The sequence below is a fragment of the Gadus macrocephalus genome, chromosome 12 (assembly GCF_031168955.1).
Source record: "Gadus macrocephalus chromosome 12, ASM3116895v1".
Lineage (NCBI taxonomy): Eukaryota > Metazoa > Chordata > Actinopteri > Gadiformes > Gadidae > Gadus > Gadus macrocephalus.
In genome coordinates this window covers 23,070,027-23,087,364 of record NC_082393.1, presented here as the reverse complement: position 1 = coordinate 23,087,364, position 17,338 = coordinate 23,070,027, and the positions used below count along the sequence as shown (strand labels likewise).

Genomic DNA, 17,338 nt, shown 5'->3' with positions numbered 1-17,338 from the left:
ATTCCCAGACAGGTGTAGGGGTTGATTAAATAGTGTAGGGAGCTGGGTTTGAACGATTTGAACAACTTTTTTTCATTTTGCAGCGGTGACAGTAACACCTGGATGGTGCCGTCACGTTAAAATTGTACCGGGGGCGAAAATTTGTGCAAGTTCGATGTGTTTCCATTTGCATAGACGATCGCTGTTGAACAATGTTCAAGCTTTCGACTTGTCCACTCGTCTTTCCCCATTGTGATAATTAACCTGGAATCCAAAGTTCTCCCACACTTGGGATTTAAATGACAGGGGGGCATCTTCAAGGTTTTCTGTTGTCGCTCGCCATGCAGTTCGCTCTCAGTTCGCTAGTAGACATCAATCCACACATAGTCGCGATCGCGCTCTGCTACTGCGCGGAGTTCGCGCACGTGCGAGCCGAGCCTAATAAGTCTAAACGGTCCGGGGGGAACTCCGACTTCAAGTTTTAAGTTCCGCACCGCAAAACAAGCCTTTACATTCGCCATATTAACGCTATGTACGCCACATTTACGGACCGCGGTACACCTCTGTAACCGCACCGAAGTGCCTGTACCGTGACGGTTCGGTTCAAATACGTGTACCGTTACACCCCTAGCCGGCACCAAGACTTATTACATTACATGACATGCATCACAGTAAATGATCTGCTAATATCTGGCCCTTTTATAATCAGTGTTCACTCAAAGCGCTTTACAATATTGCCTAACATTCACCCACATTCACACACCGGAGCAGTTAGGGTGAGGTGTCTCACTCAGGGACACCTGAGTGAGACATAAACCCTTGGTAAATTACCAAGGGTTTTATTCATGTTTTTTTTAACACAAAGTAAATTTGTGGTCCACAATATGTCATTACTATGAATAGTTTTTTTCAATGTGTCGCGCAATATGCCGTTAAGCTCTGTTGTCCCATTCGCTTGGACCTCGAAGTCTCGTGTCAACGGATGAGATGGGCATCTAGACTACAATGCTCTGTGTTGATGCCCGTTCATCCTGGTTGGCGTAACAACCGTTCCACTTCCCTAAAGCGTTCAGAACCACGCCCGTATGAGCAACTCTTCTGGCATCTAGGGTGACCAGATCCCAATTCACCAGATGTGGGACAAAGTAGGGCTTGGCGATATATCGAATATGCTCGATATATCTTAGAAATAGCTGTGTGAGATAAATACAATTATTATTATATATAATTATAACACACAATCGGAATACAAGGTGCTCCCTCGTTTTATGCTACTTCTGCAGCTATAAGTTAGCCTCGGAAAACCTCTTTATTTAACCCTACCTCTACCTCAAGCAACCATAAAGAGTTAACTGGGACGTGTCTGCGTGGTTAGTTGGGGTGAGGAGTTATCTGTCTGTTGACCCCGGCATGGCGCTGGAGGTAGAAGGCAGCACCCCTACAATTCCTCCTAATTCAACGGGCTAAAAAAACAACGCTGCCTTGCGAGCCAGCCGTATTCACGTGAGATCACGAGATCCCGCGATAATCCTAAACCTAATGTACTCACCTTCCACTCCCAAAACTACTGCAATTAAATGCCAGGCTTTGTCCTTTCTGACATTGTTCTTATAAAAGGATGATTTGAGACCCTTTGATTGATTGACTGCTGACCTGGTGCCACCGGTCATGACGCAATAATGTTGGTGTTTTATTTATTGTGTTTTATTTTGAAAATTGACCGGAATGCTCTATGGCTTTTACTTTTTCACTTCCTGCCCTGATCAATCTGCTCTGTTGAAATTGACGCGGTTCAGCAACGGCTTGCGGCAAAAATAGAAATGCTACGGAATGATAGCGCTGCGGCACGGCGAGCCGCTCCTGGGACGTTGCTGAGACGTTCCGCAGCCGCGCCCTGTGGAAATGGTCTCATTGATTAGAGTGGAACCTATCTGCTGCGGTGACCGCGGCCAAGACGTGCCGCTGCCGTAACGTTGCCGTAACGCGTCCGGTGGAATCGAGCCTTTAGACGGTACTCGCCAACAGCCGAAACAACAACAACATAATAACAATATTCTGTGTGATTAATATAATTAAATCGGTGTGCTACTGTGAGGGTCCAGGATGACGGCGATCCCCTCACCCCTTAACCTTGTTTTGTGTGTTATTTTCTTTCTTCCTCTACACTTTAACAGCGGACCTACTGAACCCACCCCCCTTGCCTCCCCTTGATGATCCCCAAATGTGAGATTACGCAGACGCACGCGTGAGCACGCCGCACATGCATGCACCGACGTGAAGCCTCCCCCATCCCCACCGTTTCTTCCGGTGTTTATTTTCTCTCTCTCGCTCTCGCTCTTGAACCCGGGGCCAGACACGTCCACGGCGTGCCCCGGCTCTGAGGCAGTGTTAACATGAAGTCCGTTCAACTGTAATAATAACAACAGGTGGAAGTGGTCGAGCGTGGGCGGGGGCGGACAACAAGAGAGGGCCCCCGAGGCTGTGACCAATCGCAGGCTGCTCGCCGAGCCAAGCCAAGCCAAGCCAAGCCCAGCCACGCTAGTCCAGACACTTCCCTGCTCATAGCAAAAAAAATGACTTTTAGGGGTTTGATTAACTCCCCCCTCGTCCCACCCAGGCGAGGAGCTGCGGGTGGTGGGCTACAGCAAGTGGAGCCAGGTGCGCTCTGAGAATGGCCAGGGCTGGGTGCCGTCCAACTACATCATGCCCGTCAGCCTGGAGAAGATCAGCTGGTACCACGGGGCCGTGTCGCGCTCCGCCGCCGAGTACCTGCTCAGCTCACTCATCAGCGGCAGCTTCCTGGTGCGGGAGAGCGAGAGCAGCCGCAGGCAGCTGTTCATCTCGCTGCGCTACGAGGGCTTCAGCTACCACTGTTCGGGTGTGGAGGAGGAGGAGGAGGAGGAGGAAGAGGAGGGCCTCGTGTGCCACTACCACATCAACATGTCCTCTGACGGAAAGGTACAGGAGACTGGGGGTGGTGGTGGTGGTGTTGGGGGAGGAGGAAGAGGAGGGTCGTGGTTTGGCGTGCGTTCTTCGTTCGGTTTCCTCAATTAAGACTTCTCAATGGCGCTTCTTTAGAAATTGTGCGACTGTTGGTGGAAATGTTTTGGGTGGAAATTCCGATTGCACTTGTTTTGGATTTCTCTTTATTCCTGTTACTGGAACAAAATGATTTTTCCACACTTCAGTGTCTCATGTCATTGTCTCCATGTTGTATACTAGTCTTCCTAGACCAGACATGAGGTCTATGAGGGATTCTTCGAAAAATGATGTCCTGTTCTCAACCTTGTCTCTCTCGCTCTCTCTCACTGCCTCTTGATTCCGCTCTTGCTCCTTCTCTCGCTCCCCCTCTCGCTCCCTCTCGCTCCCTCTCGCCCCCCAGGTGTACGTGACGGCGGAGAGCCGCTTCGCCACGCTGGCGGAGCTGGTCCACCACTACTCCACGGTGGCGGGCGGCCTGGTCAACACACTGCGCTATCCGGCGCCCAAGCGCAGCAAACCCACAGTGAACGGCGTGTCGCCCATCCACGACAAGTGGGAGATAGATTGCACGGACATCACCATCAAGAACATGCTGGGCAGCGGGTACCACGGCGAGGTCTACGAGGGCGTCTGGATCAAACGCTGGCGTATGGTCGCAGTCAAAAAGATCAAGGTTTTTTTGGAATGGGCTGATCTGTTTTGCTCTTGGATTTAAAGTGTTCATCCACCACAGCCCGAATCTTCTAACAGAACATATAGTCCAAGCACGCTGGTATTGGAGCACCGCCTGCTGTTAGTTTTGTGGTACTGCATGTGGTGTATTTTTTTGATGTTTTAAAGTCTAGTGTTTTGTCGCCATTCACTATTCTATTCTTAGTCCATGGTCTCATCAATTAATCCAATCATCATATCTAAATTGGTTTGTTCCCAATTCCCATGACAGGAGGACACCATGGAGGTTGAAGAGTTTCTGAAGGAGGCGGCGGTGATGAAAGAGGTCAAACACCCCAACCTAGTCCAACTACTAGGTCAGTGGCTATGGATTCGTTCTTAAGACTACAAGTTCCATTCAATTCAATTGTATTTGTATAGTCCTTAATCACAGGTACAGTCTCAAAGGGCTTAAAGGTCCCATGACATGCTATTTTATGTATTCTTTAATATAGGTATTAGTGGGCAACTAACACAGTATTCAAAGACGTACCCGAAATTCAGCCGTGGTGCAGAGTTACAGCCACTCCGAGCAAGTCGCACATTGAGCTTCCCCCAAATGCGCTGTTTTGGTGTCTGTAGCTATAATGCAAATGAGGAGGAGCGAGGCGGGTCAAGGAGGAGGGTGGGGGTGTGGCCCTGAGCAGCTTGCAGCCACGGTACCATGCGCTCTGTTTACAGTGGATGTATCGAAATGGCGAGGCGCACACAGCCTTTAGCCGTGTTCTGTAAATATTCTAGAACACACGGGAGTCCTGGAGCTCTATATCTAAATATTATCATATAGCCTACATAGATATCTATCATATAATGTATATTATCACGGCCAAAAGCTGTGTGAGCCGATATTATGAATCTCAAACGACAGCGTTGGGTTCTCCGACGTTCCTGGTTCTTCAACGTCCTCATCAATGTGAATTAGACTGAACCGCGACAAGGAGGAGAAAGGGATCGTTGCCGGGCAGCGCTTAGGCACCTCCGCCTTCTGGCGGTGGTCCCTCAGCGGGGCTCAAGCGGGAGACAGTCGTGGTTCATGTTCTTGAGGGAGTCAAAGCCAAAGTTCCTTCCCCCCAATTGATTCTCAACCTTGGCTGAGATAACCCCCAATACGAGTCTCGTTGTAGAAATACCAGAGACGAGAGTCCGACGTGTTGTGCGCCATAACACCAAAAGCAGAACGGTTATCCAAATAACAAGGAAGTGTACAACACTTGCGTTACAGTCCTGGAGCTCTATATCTAAATAATATCATATAATACATAGAAATCTATATAATTTAATACATATTATCACGGCCAAAAGCTGTGTGCGCCTCCAGACGATATTATGAATCACAAACGACTTTGTCGGGTTCTGCGACGTCTCTGGTTCTTCCACTTTCACATCAACCTGAAGTCGCCTGAACCGCGAGCTGCCTACTGCCGGCTGCCGGGCTATGGTGCCTTGCGGCAACCGGCGGCATGTCGCAGTTCATATACTTCAGCGAGTCAAAGCCAAAGTTCCTTTCCCCCAATTCCTTCTCAACCATGGCTCAGATAACCCCCACAACAGTCTCGGTGTGGAAATACAAGACACGTCAAAGAACCGACAAGAAACACTTGCGTTACAGTGTGTGCACACACACACACACACACACACACACACACACACACACACACACACACACACACACACACACACACACACACACACACACACGTGGCGCTCGCACGGTCGAGTCTCATTGGCGGGCCAACGTCTCTGGGCGGGCCAGGCAGAGTAAGGGGAGGAGCTGAGATTCCTGATGACGTCATGAATACAGACATTCCAAATCAGCGCACTTGAGCCTCCGTTTTTTCAAAGGCGAGCAGAACAGCTAGTGCTCGTTTTACACCAAATGCAAGTTTTAGCCACTGGGGGACCATAGGCAGGCTAGGGGAACTCATATTTATGTTAGAAAACGTCATAAAGTGAGATTTTCATGTCATGGGACCTTTAACAGGCCGTATATTTATGACACCCCCTGAGTCTAGCCCCCTAAAAACCTCCCTTAATTAGCAAGGAAGAAATCTTGAGAAGGAACGCAGAGTGGGTGATCCCTCCTTCCAGGGATGATCAGAAGTGCAATGGGTGCCACAATTGACGTACAAACATGCATGCATACAGGCAAAACAAGTGTGACGTGAATGTGCCTCCATGACACCTGAAGGTGAGATGTTGAATCTGCGTCCCCTACAACACCATCTCTTGAACCATAAAGAAACCTGTTTCTGACCTCTCCATCAGGCGTGTGCACCCTGGAGCCTCCCTTCTACATCGTGATGGAGTACATGCCAAACGGCAACCTGCAGGACTACCTGATGCAGTGCGACCGCAATGAGACCATGATGCTCTACATGGCCACGCAGATCTCCTCCGCCATGGAGTACCTGGAGAAGAAGAACTACATACACGGGTGAGGCCTTGGCTTGTGTGTGTGTGTGTGTGTGTGTGTGTGTGTGTGTGTGTGTGTTTTTAGCTATTGCCTCATCTTCAGAAGTAGCAATACGTTGGCAGAATTGATGACTTCTCGTATGATATATTCTTTATTTCCATGAAAGCTTGGAACAAGTTGAACTGAAAAGAAAAATCCAATACTGATGGAAATACGGACGGGTGTGCAGGCAGGCAGACGTGCTGGCTATTGGACCTAGTGTGTGTGTGTGTGTGTGTGCGTGTGTGTTGCCAGGTGGATGCTTTTATCCACAGCGTTGGGTTGCCTCAGTGTGAAATAAATCTCATCCTCATAAATCATACTGCGGGGCGCCTCGTGGTTCAACGATTAAATCTCTGCTCTCTCTCTCCCTCCCATACCTTCCTGTCTGACCTTTCTGTCTGTTAGAAAAATGTATCTTTAATAAATGATATTGTGAGGCGGTTGTCTGCATCACAATATCCACAGAAATCAATGTATTTGAGTTTTAGACTTGATTTGAATATCTAAGTAGATATCGATGTTTTATTTGAAAAAACGGGATCCCTCTTCCACATGACCCAGCCTGCAGCTCCACCGCGCTCACCGTGTCACCGCTCTTTTCCCCCCAGGGACCTGGCCACCAGGAACTGCCTGGTAGGGGAGAACCACGTGGTGAAGGTGGCGGACTTCGGCCTGAGCTGGCTGGCCAACGACAACTTCTCCATCAAGTCTGACGTGTGGGGTGAGTCAGCCAGAGAACTCACGCAGCACCTCACCTCAGGGCTGTGTGATATGATGATATATTTCGTGTGACGAAATAAAAATGTCTATCATTTCATATTATGCTCTATCGTTTATTTCGTCTTCACTCTCTTTGCGGTCATTTTTTTCGGCATTTGGACGACGCTTTACGTTCTTCCACACGGCACATGAAGGCAACACAAACAAACATGGAGGAGAGTGAACGTGACACAGAACGGGGTAATACCGAACAGGAGAAGGACTCCGACCAGCCAAGACAAAAAGAGGGGCTACTTCTGTTGCATGGACGTGGTTTGGGTATGAAAAGTCTGACATGGACCAGAAAACCGTACTTCGCAAAGTATGCCGCAAACTGGTCCCCTCATCAGACTCAAACACCACTAACCTCTTATACCAGTGGTTCTCAACCTTTTTTGAGCAAACGCCCCCCTGACCTTACCCTGATCCTCTGGCGCCCCCCCCCCCCAATAAAAAAATAAAAATAAACTAACAACCCCACTCACGCTCGTGTTATATTGCTTAAAGTTGTCAGTGCATCGTTTTTCATTGATTTTGCGTTTGTCACTAATAGCAATGAATGCCCTCTGAGTCGGTTTTGGTGCAAAAAATATTAGTGAATATTCATGACATGCAATTAAACTTCCAGAGATGAGTTGGTTGAGGAAGAAATGGTTGGATTGAACATTCATTCACCGTGACCGCGGTGCGGGCACTCCCGCGACTCCCGACCGCCACGTGTCCCGTCCTGCCGCGGCACCCTGCGGCCCGGCCACCGTGACCTTGGGCACCGCGACCACTCCCGCATCTCCCGCGACTCCCGCCATGCCACGTGAACGAACGAATGAATGAATTGCCTGGGAACCACGGGCACCGCGGCCGGGGCAACGCAGACTCGAAAACAGATCGCACGCAGAGGCCTAATAAGGCCTATATATTTTGTATTTGAAATGCAACAGCCTTTTCGTGGAGACTACGCTCAGAGCAGCTGGAACTGAACAAGAGGAAGGAGGAAAACGGGCTATGAAACAAAATAATTTTTTTTTTTTTGCTCACGGCCATGTTTGATTGTGTTGTGTTGGTTATTGAACTGTTAACCCGCGAACTTGGGTTATGTTTATCAGCGTTACTGTAGAGTTCATGACGATAGCTTATGTAACGGGAGTCCGGGCGTGTGCAGGACCGAACCGCGCTGTATTATCAGGCTATTTATTTCAGGTAGCCTATTCTTTCACCCAAAAAGAAAAAGAAAAAGAAAAAGTTTAAAAATCCCCCCCCAAAAATGGAATCACGTTCCCAGCGCCCCCCTAGGTTGTGCGAACGCCCCCGTTGAGAAACCATGTCTTATACCACTGACACAAGAATCATGTCAAACAGTACGGAGAGTCAACGGATGATATATTTATTTTGTTTGCGGCACTTTGGTTGTTTTCATATAATCCTGCTAGAATTCAAACTTGAAAGTGTTCCATGTTTGCATTTGGTATTCTATATTTAAGCAATAGATCACGACAGGCTGTGGTATGTGCTGATTATACCACTGTTAAGGGGCGTTGTCCGGCCCCGACAGTGGTATAATGAGCACATACCACTGACTGAAGTGATCTATTGCTTTTATACGGTTACTATTATGGCAAAACGAAAGTCATAGACACACTACATTTAAAAAGAAACCAAGAAAGTCAAAGTAGCCGTTTTATTAAAGAATACAAAAAAGTAGTCCCTCCTGGCTGCCTTCAAAATGCACGACGGTCGCTATGCAATACTTTATCGTCCCTCCGAGAGAACGGTTGTAACGGTTTCCACTTCAAGGCGCGGAGTGATACTTTCACAAAATGATCGGGCGTCATAGCAGTTATGTATACGCTCATTATACAACAGTTCGGAACCAATCAGATCGCTGGATTTAGGCCCCCCGTTGTATAAACCAATATTTAAGTTAGGCCTGTATTCATTTTTGTTTGATGCTACAATTCAAACAGTTCTACTGTTAGAATATTATATGGTGGGTTTTGATATTTTTGACCATATTCACAGTTTAGGCCTATATTTTGTTTGCAACTATAGTTTAAGTGTTTTCTATTTACATTAACATTTTATATTTTTCACAAAATTTGCACAAAGGTTCTAAATAAAAGGAGAAAAATATCATGAGTAAGTTACCTTTATTTGTCGAGTATATAATACGAAATAGGCCTTTCGATGTGGCCATGTGTTCCAAAGTATGACCAAGTGTTTCTTTCTTTTCAATAGATAGAACTTTATCAATCCCCTGTAGGAGAAATTTGTAAATGTTTGTCCCTATAAAACAATAATGGTAAAAAAATAATTACAAAACATGACGTCAAACCATCAAATCTGAAGGCTCTTCTTAACCACTCCCCCTTTCTCACTTCCACCAATGCAAAGCGAACAGAACTGAGTAGGGGAGGGCGTAGCCTAACTAGTTTGTGAATGACCCAGGGAAACGCAACGCAAATTCAATGTGAACATGTATGAGGCTTTAATAAAATCCCCTACAATTTTTTTAGAGTGTCTCCAAAATAGGTCATGTCCGGGCAAAAGAGGACGTCTGGCTACCCTACGTACGGGAAACCCATTTGATTCCTACCTGTTCCACTCAGGCCCCCAGGATAGGCGCATACTTCCGCAATCCACCAGTGCTCAGAGGCCAAGCCTGGTATTGCAGCTGTTTAAGCTGGCTGTGGACGGGGGTCCGTCATTTCATGTGGCCCAGAAGTAGATATCGCCGTCCACTCCAATACAAGTGGGGAACAGGATTGTGTCTCCGCAAAAAATGTCTGGATATCAATCAAAGGCTCATAATTATATTTCTACCCTGTTCTAAAAAAATGTAAGTTTTTTCTTTTCAAAACGCCTCCTCAAGCGTTTTATTAGCAGTTTATGTTGGGTGGGCAGCTGAAAGGAGTCGTACTGAAACAAACGGCTCCTTGCTATGGACCTATTTTGAAGTGCACGGCTCCATTAACTTCCGAATTAAATTAAATTCCGAATTAACTTCCATTAACTCCATTAACTTCCAAAGTCTGAGATTTGTCCTTTTACTTAACATGAATGGCGTTGAACACGGATATATAACACATTGAAATAGCTGTAACAGGCACGGACGTATTGATTACCTGAATGATTATGGGAGACCTACGTAATTTTCATAATATTGTTAATTGTCTAATATTAACATTTCAGTTGCGTTGGTAGGTATTTCATTTTCATTTGCTTGTTTAGCTATGTATGACAGGGTTATGGTTAGCTATGTATGACAGTTGACAATGTTGGTGTATTACAATTCATTATTTGGGTAGGCTACTCCAACTTCGTTGCTGGTCGATATGTAAACATTTACTTTTATATAAATTATTGATTGCATTTTTCGTAAATAGTTAGTTGAAAGGAATCTGTTTCTTACGCAATAACATTGAACTGAATTTTTTAGGCCTACATACGTTTACTATGTTACTATGGTATTATATGGAGCAATCTTACATATTTATGAAGTTTCCAGATCAATAAAGTTCTATCTCTTTTTATTTGAACTGCCTGTATGTCCTCTTGATTATAGTATTACAGTGTGTACCTTGGTTATCAGCTATCATAGAATGGTGTCCAAATGGCTGCATGTGTAAGAAATAGGATTTGAACCAAGTGTTACAATAAAAAAAGCTTTTATTACAAGACCCCCCACCCCAAATTTTAACCAAAAACTTTTTTTGGCTGTTTGGCTGGGGCAGAAGAGTGGAAGGGGAAACAAAGACAGGTAGCCTAAAGAAGAAGTAAGGAAAGGAATGAGAGGAAGAACAGTGAAATGAATGAACAGTGTGATAAACGCAAATGATTACCCAAAGGACAATGTGGTATTGGCATATATATTCCAGAATTTGAAAAAAGATATGGATATAGAGTGGGTGACTTTATCAGTATACTCAATCGAGATGGCCACAATAATAACCGCTCTTAGATGGGTTGTAGATACTAAGTTTTATAACAGATAATTCAATACGTGAAGATTTGGTGATAGAGAGGTAAAGCATCTTCTTTTAAATATTATAAGCCTTGGTTTAGTTATTCAGTTCTGTTGGATTCCAGCCCACCATGGAATATATGGCAATGAAATTGCTGATAAATTAGCTAAAAGATACTAACCTAATTAGAAGAATTTAACCTTAAGTATATATATATATTTTTTTATTTATTAATTTCTTTTGTTTGTTTATTTTGTTTCGTTAGTTTGGTTTTTTCTTTGAATTTATTTTTATGATTTAAAGTATCATTTGCCAACGTCCTGCAGTCGGTTGCACCAGCAGAACGTAAAGCCGATCATAAGTTTGGGTGTAAAGTCTGCCTTAACCCTACGCTCGACGTAGCTAGTGTCAAACTAAAGGTGTCTAAATTTTGGTTGCACCACCATAACTTAAGTTGTAACGTTACTAGTAGTGCATAAAGTGTACCAGTGTCGCTTTTAATGACGTTTAGATAATTTCAAGCCAATCATTGACAGATAACAATGTAAACAGGAAATACCGGCAAGTTTCCACCTTACCCGAGTGAAGACGCGTTAGCACCCAAATGAGAGGGCAAACAAAACGGTTGTCATTTATTCTCTAAAATTTGCTTGGACGGTATAGGCGTGAGGTTAAGCTATTTGATGGCGGATTTTATAATAAATAAATAAATATAATATTCCGCCCAGCAAAACCGAAATCGCGCATATAATTCAACATCATCATAATAAAGAAATGGATCGATACGGTCACGGACAATCTGTTCCCGGCGCAAATCGCATTGAAACTCCTCTTCCCATTGCTCAAAACGAATAGCCATCTTTACCCTGCGTTAGTGTTGAAATCTTTTTACGTTTTTTTCTTTTAACGGTTCTTTATCGTTAGTATGGAACTTACACCAGCTAGAGGGGAGGTGTAAAAGATAAGTTATAACTTAGTGTTACGTTGAAACTATCTGCTTGGTGCAACTGCTATTTTTTTAGTAGAGTGTAAAGTCGAACGTTTGGGTGATTTACGTTCAACGTAGCCTAAAGGCCGATTTATGCTCAGTTACGTAAGCGTAAGCACAAGCGCAAGAGGCCCTTGCGCGACTTCTCACGTCTTGCGTGCGTCGGGCGATTTTTCTAGACTTGCGTGATTTTTTACGTAAGCTTTTACGCGAGCCGCGCAGCCTGCAAGGCTGTGATTGGTCTGCTGGTCTGGTTACTACTTCCTGTCTGGACATGATGTCGTTTTAACAACACATTATGTCGTTTTAAAATGTAGAGAGATATGCACATTTATACAACCCCAATGATCAACAACTTCATCACCCCTGTTCCTCTGTCTGTTGCCATCATTCACTGTGTATGGGGAGAACACGATCTGGCACATAAACAAACCAACGACTCCCACAGACAAAGACGTCATTCTCGAGGTCGTCTTCAACGAAAAACTTTACTCCACATATTACTCCACCTACTGTTCTGGCGGTAAATTGCTTGGCAACACGCGCAACCTAAAAGGGAGCATGAATTGCTTTGAGTAAATTTTGCGCAACAACGTAACACCAACGCTGAAGCATGCAGCCGCCTTAGGTGGGACCTTACGTTCTGCTGGTGCAACTGGACCCTTGTCACAAACTCCTGTGTAGTAGTCCAGTAGGTGGCGGTATATGGGGAAAAACTATGATCCTCCACTAAACTAGAAGAAGATCTCTGCATCCGGTACGTCACGGACTAGGTCACGTGTCTTGGCCCCATAACGCGGAAGCAAATCGCTCCTGTATGTTACCCTGCGCCACTGAGCAGTTTGTATAGGAATGAATGGGCGGCCATTTTCCAGTCTGTGGTCCATCCTTTATTATGTCCATGGTTCCACTGTTAAATAGCGGCCCAAATTGGTGGGCGCTATCCTGGTAATTTCTCTGCGTGAGAAATACGAAGTGTGGCGTGAGAGCGTGTGCATGGGTTGAATTGCGTGTGTCTCACGCCGAATGCGTGACACTTGAGAGCCCTGATGTGGTAATTTTATCTAAACTATTTATTCATTAAATTTACAGAAAATGTTCTATATCGTGATAGATATCGTTGTACTGTTCTCCCTGCTCGTTAGGTATCTCTATACGTTATCGGAGTTTAACAGCAAGCCAAACTCAGATATAGCACACTTGAGCCAGGATCGGAGCTTCTTGCTCCCTTTATTTCCTCTTTTATATTGTGTCAATACCACGAGTGAAACTGTAACAGAAACAACACAAAACCTTAGTTTCCCTTATAGCACAAGTTGCTAATAAACAGAATGGAATGAACCGAGAAAGAATAACTAGGACTACGCGCCGAAAGCGAGCCTGCCCGCAGCAACAATAGAGTGGCGAAGTCACGCCCCTTCCGGTAAGGCTCATGGGACCTATGAGATCGAAAAATATGAATGGGTGTCATTGGAGAGAAAATAATTACTTTCTGGTCCCAGTCTTTATATGCCCTGGATTACACATATGTTGTTTTTGGATTTAAATGATAATTTTTCATGCAAAGAAAACTAAAAATGTTCGTGAAGAAGTTTGATAATTTTAGGTTTTATGTGAGGCCGCTTTGTGAACTACAGCTCTTCGCTGCTCTCGACGCATATGATATATACGTCACCACACCCGCCCTTGGAACTCGGCACAGAGATGGCGATCTCTCTGCCCCACTTCACCGCTTTTTCCAAGGGGAGGATAAAAGCATCGGAAGAGGTGAAAACCATTATAAATCGGGGCACGTGCAGAGTTTCAGTTATGCCGATGGGAAGATTGTCGGTCTTCTCCACGCCAGTCGCAGGGAGCGTGACGTCACATACGAGCCGTGTAGTCTTTCTCGTTGTGTTTTCTCTACAGCCTTTATCTGAACAATTGCACAATAAACGGTCGAACTCTTTGCATGAAAAATTATCCTTTAAATCCACAAACAACATATGTGTAATCCAGGGCATATAAAGACCGGGACCAGAAAATAATAATTTTCTCTCCATTGACACCCATTCATATTTTTCGATCTCATAGGTCCCATGAGCCCTACCGGAAGGGGCGTGACTTCGCCACTCTATAGGCTAATCTAACGCGGGCGCATACTTTACATTAGCTGATCATCTAGTTAACTAAACATCACGTTTTTAGAATGCCAGACATCTTCATACATTACATACTGCATTCTGAACTTACAGCCATTGCTTTCATGAGCTTGAGAAGGGAAGAGAACATTCACCAAATGACCGACCGTCTTTCTTACCGAGTTACGGTTATACAAACGGTATAAACATCACGTGACCTACTTTAACGCTTCAAAATAAAAGTCTGGTTCGCATCATGCAAATATTGCTACATTCATTAAATCATTCAGTGCATCCAAGTTTGAACACGAATACCATTCTGAGGGCAGAACAATCGTTATCAAGATAATGAATGACCTACTGTATATTGGGATATGATATTTTGGTCATATCGCACAGCCCTACCTCACCACAGAGTGCTTCTGCTTTTCCGCTGTGCCCAGGCCCGGGCTTCTCATTTCTAATGGAGTTATTTTTCATTTGCGTCCACTGCAGTGTTCGGGGTGATGCTCTTGGAGATCACAACCTACGGCATGTCTCCGTACCTTGGGTTCAATAGCTCTGAGTTGTCCGACCTGCTGGAGGACGGATCCTTGGAGCAGCCTGAGGGCTGCCCCCCTAAAGTCTACGAGCTCATGAAGGCCTGTGAGTAGCAGCATATGTGCACACCGTTCAACAATGTCAAAGTTAGCTGAATACCGGTCCCTCTTTTGGTGTAATCAGATGCTTTAAATTGTGCAACATTTTAATATTAAACTATTAAAGAGAGAGAAATTAATAGTTGTAGTCATGGTAAAACAGCTTTCACAAATCCCTAAATTTCACTTTAATATTTACATTTAGGGCATTAAGCAGATGCTTTTAACCAAAGTGACTTTTGTAAATTTGGCAGAAACATTTTTCCTATGAATTGAATGATGTAGCCTTACTTTTTTATCCTTCCCATATGTCGTTGATCATTGGCACCGCTGTTGTTGTTGTTGTTTTTTTTAACGTGGATGTTTGGTGGGCCTTTTTGCACACCAGGCTGGCAGAAGAGCCCGTTGGACCGGCCTTCGTTTGCTGAGATCCATCAGGCCTTTGAGACCATGTACCATGATTCCAGCATCTCTGAAGGTAAACTCATACACACAGCTAACCTCTCTAGATCCCATGTTCGGCAAGACGTGGGACATCAACCAGGACTCACTCAAGTCTTCTTGAGATGATATGATATTGATTATTACTATATTTACCAACCACTATGCTTGGATATCAAAACACTGTCCAGACAAGGCAGAGATTGAGTCAAGATATTGAGTAAAGACTGCCTTGGCTGTAGTCTTCGCCCCTCTTACCGTAAAATCTCTTCTGGGGAAGAGGGCATGCAGGGACTGATGATGAATGAAGACCTGATTTAGCTGTGATGCTACATTAGTCCTGTGAGACCCAGAGACACCATAATGCAGACAGCGTAGTTCTCATTAGTAGTAGAAGTCATAATTGTACATAGTTTTCTAGACTGAGTAGGTGGGTGTGACTCGGGTATCGTCTGGAGTCTGATGTGTTGCATATCCCAATACTGCTGTGCATGGTACTCCTGATTTAAGATGCGTTGGGGGGAAAATACACATATTTCCCAGAGGTCTTTAGTCATTACAGTGGCATGAAATAATGTAGTGTTGGGCCTGGAGATTGGAGATTTAAATGCGTGGAGCGGAACGATGGGTATCATCACTAATAAAAAATAATGACAATTAGAATTAGGGCATTTAGCAGACGCTTTTATCCAAAGCGACTTACATCGGTTAAGACACACATTGACACACCGACGGCAGAGTCAACCATGCAAGGCGACAGCCAGCTCGTCAGGAGCAGTTAGGGTTAAGTGTCTTGCTCAGGGACACGTCAACCCTCAGCTAGGAGGAGCTGGGTATCGAACTAGTAACTAGTAAGCCATGCAAGTGCCTTGCATGCCTGACACTGCCATCAGTGTATGAATGCGTTAGTCAGTGGGTGGATGTTATATCTGTTAATAATTGTAAAGTGCTTTGAATGTCTCTCAGGTACAGCCCACATCAGAACCCAGCGCGCCGCCGAAGAGGAGGGGAACAGTCGTCCACAACGACTGCCAAAACAAGAGCTATAAAGAGCCCTCCTTCTAACAATTAGTGTTTATGTATGTTGTGTTATTTGGATCATCATTAACATGCAATGGATTAACTCATTCCCATCTGCCCATATCCTGTATGAAAGTGCAATTGTTTCATGCTACGTTTTGATAAATTTATTTTTATTGTTTTTTTGTTTTTATTTTACGTTTTAATGTTCTGGTAAAAAAATAAGTGTTTCAATTTGATGTCCTTCTTAAATATTAATATATTCATTTTCTCATTAAACCTGCCCACAACTTTATATCAGTCTGGTTTTTATTCATGATTAGAAATTATCAAAAACAATGTACTTATTGCATTTACCTTAAGTCAAATGCAGTCAAAATAAAAAGACTTTCTCATCCTTTTTCCACATTTTTTTTTCTGTCCATTAGTTAAAACAAATCATAACCCCTTTGACAAGTATGTTAAATATCTGTAGACAAATATAACAAATGACTATAGAAACATGAATAATACGATGATCTATAAAATAACTTTGATTTGTTAAACGATTGTAAGAACTACACATATTGCCAAGGCTCATTCAACGGAAGTACAAATTAATAATTCACCTCATGAGATGACTTTTCACACTTTCTCGGCCTGTAGAAGTTTTTCATAAACGGTCCCTTGCGCTTTTAAATAAAGTTACGCAACATCCCTTCTGCTCCTAATGGAGATCAGGCGTTTGACAGGTTTACTCAATCTCAGGGCTTTTCCCCCTAAATGTTTCTCCCCCGGCCCGCAAGACTGAGGCCCATTCAAGCCCCCCATCTAATATATCTGCAGTATGAATGTATTACTCTGTGGTTCGATCCTGAACCTGGTCAAATGTCTTTATTCTCTTCAGTTGACAAAGGCGCGGTGCCATATTGTGTGTTAAGTATTTATTGATCCATGGCCTCGGTTTATCATTGCATCTATGATGGATGTCCCGTTTACAGCATTTTACGAACTACAAATTTGCACCATGCTCGTGAGACATGCATACCGCCTGGTCCTCTCTCATTATTGCCATTTCTCTATTTAACGTCTTCTGTAAATTTGGCTCAAATTGAAATGTACACTGGATAAAGCCAATGGCGCATCGCTCGGTGTCTGAACAATGTAGCCCTATGACATTTGAATTATCAATGTTGATTTCACTCAATGATCAGGAGATGTATGTTTGAATCCTGCACATTTCATTCGGCTTACAATGTGCCTCTGATGAATAAAATGCCTGAATTCCTGCCAAATGGAAAATCTGT

At 44.3% G+C, this 17,338-nt stretch overlaps 1 protein-coding gene across 34 annotated transcripts in view; it reads left to right on the top strand.

Moving 5' to 3' along the window:
- Positions 1-16,347, top strand: part of LOC132469750 (tyrosine-protein kinase ABL2-like) — a 93,430-nt gene extending 77,083 nt beyond the window's left edge. For 32 of the 34 annotated variants that reach the window (XM_060067786.1, XM_060067785.1, XM_060067787.1 and 29 more), the window contains 8 exons: positions 2,597-2,937; positions 3,362-3,634; positions 3,905-3,989; positions 5,938-6,106; positions 6,736-6,848; positions 14,449-14,598; positions 14,980-15,069; positions 15,999-16,347. In XM_060067786.1, coding sequence (XP_059923769.1) covers positions 2,597-2,937; positions 3,362-3,634; positions 3,905-3,989; positions 5,938-6,106; positions 6,736-6,848; positions 14,449-14,598; positions 14,980-15,069; positions 15,999-16,081 — 1,304 coding nt within the window. In that variant the 3' untranslated portion in view covers positions 16,082-16,347. The remainder of the gene's footprint in view (positions 1-2,596; positions 2,938-3,361; positions 3,635-3,904; positions 3,990-5,937; positions 6,107-6,735; positions 6,849-14,448; positions 14,599-14,979; positions 15,070-15,998) is intronic. The other 2 variants (XM_060067784.1, XM_060067783.1) reach the window with 2 other exon arrangements.
- The last annotated feature ends 991 nt before the right edge of the window (positions 16,348-17,338 follow it).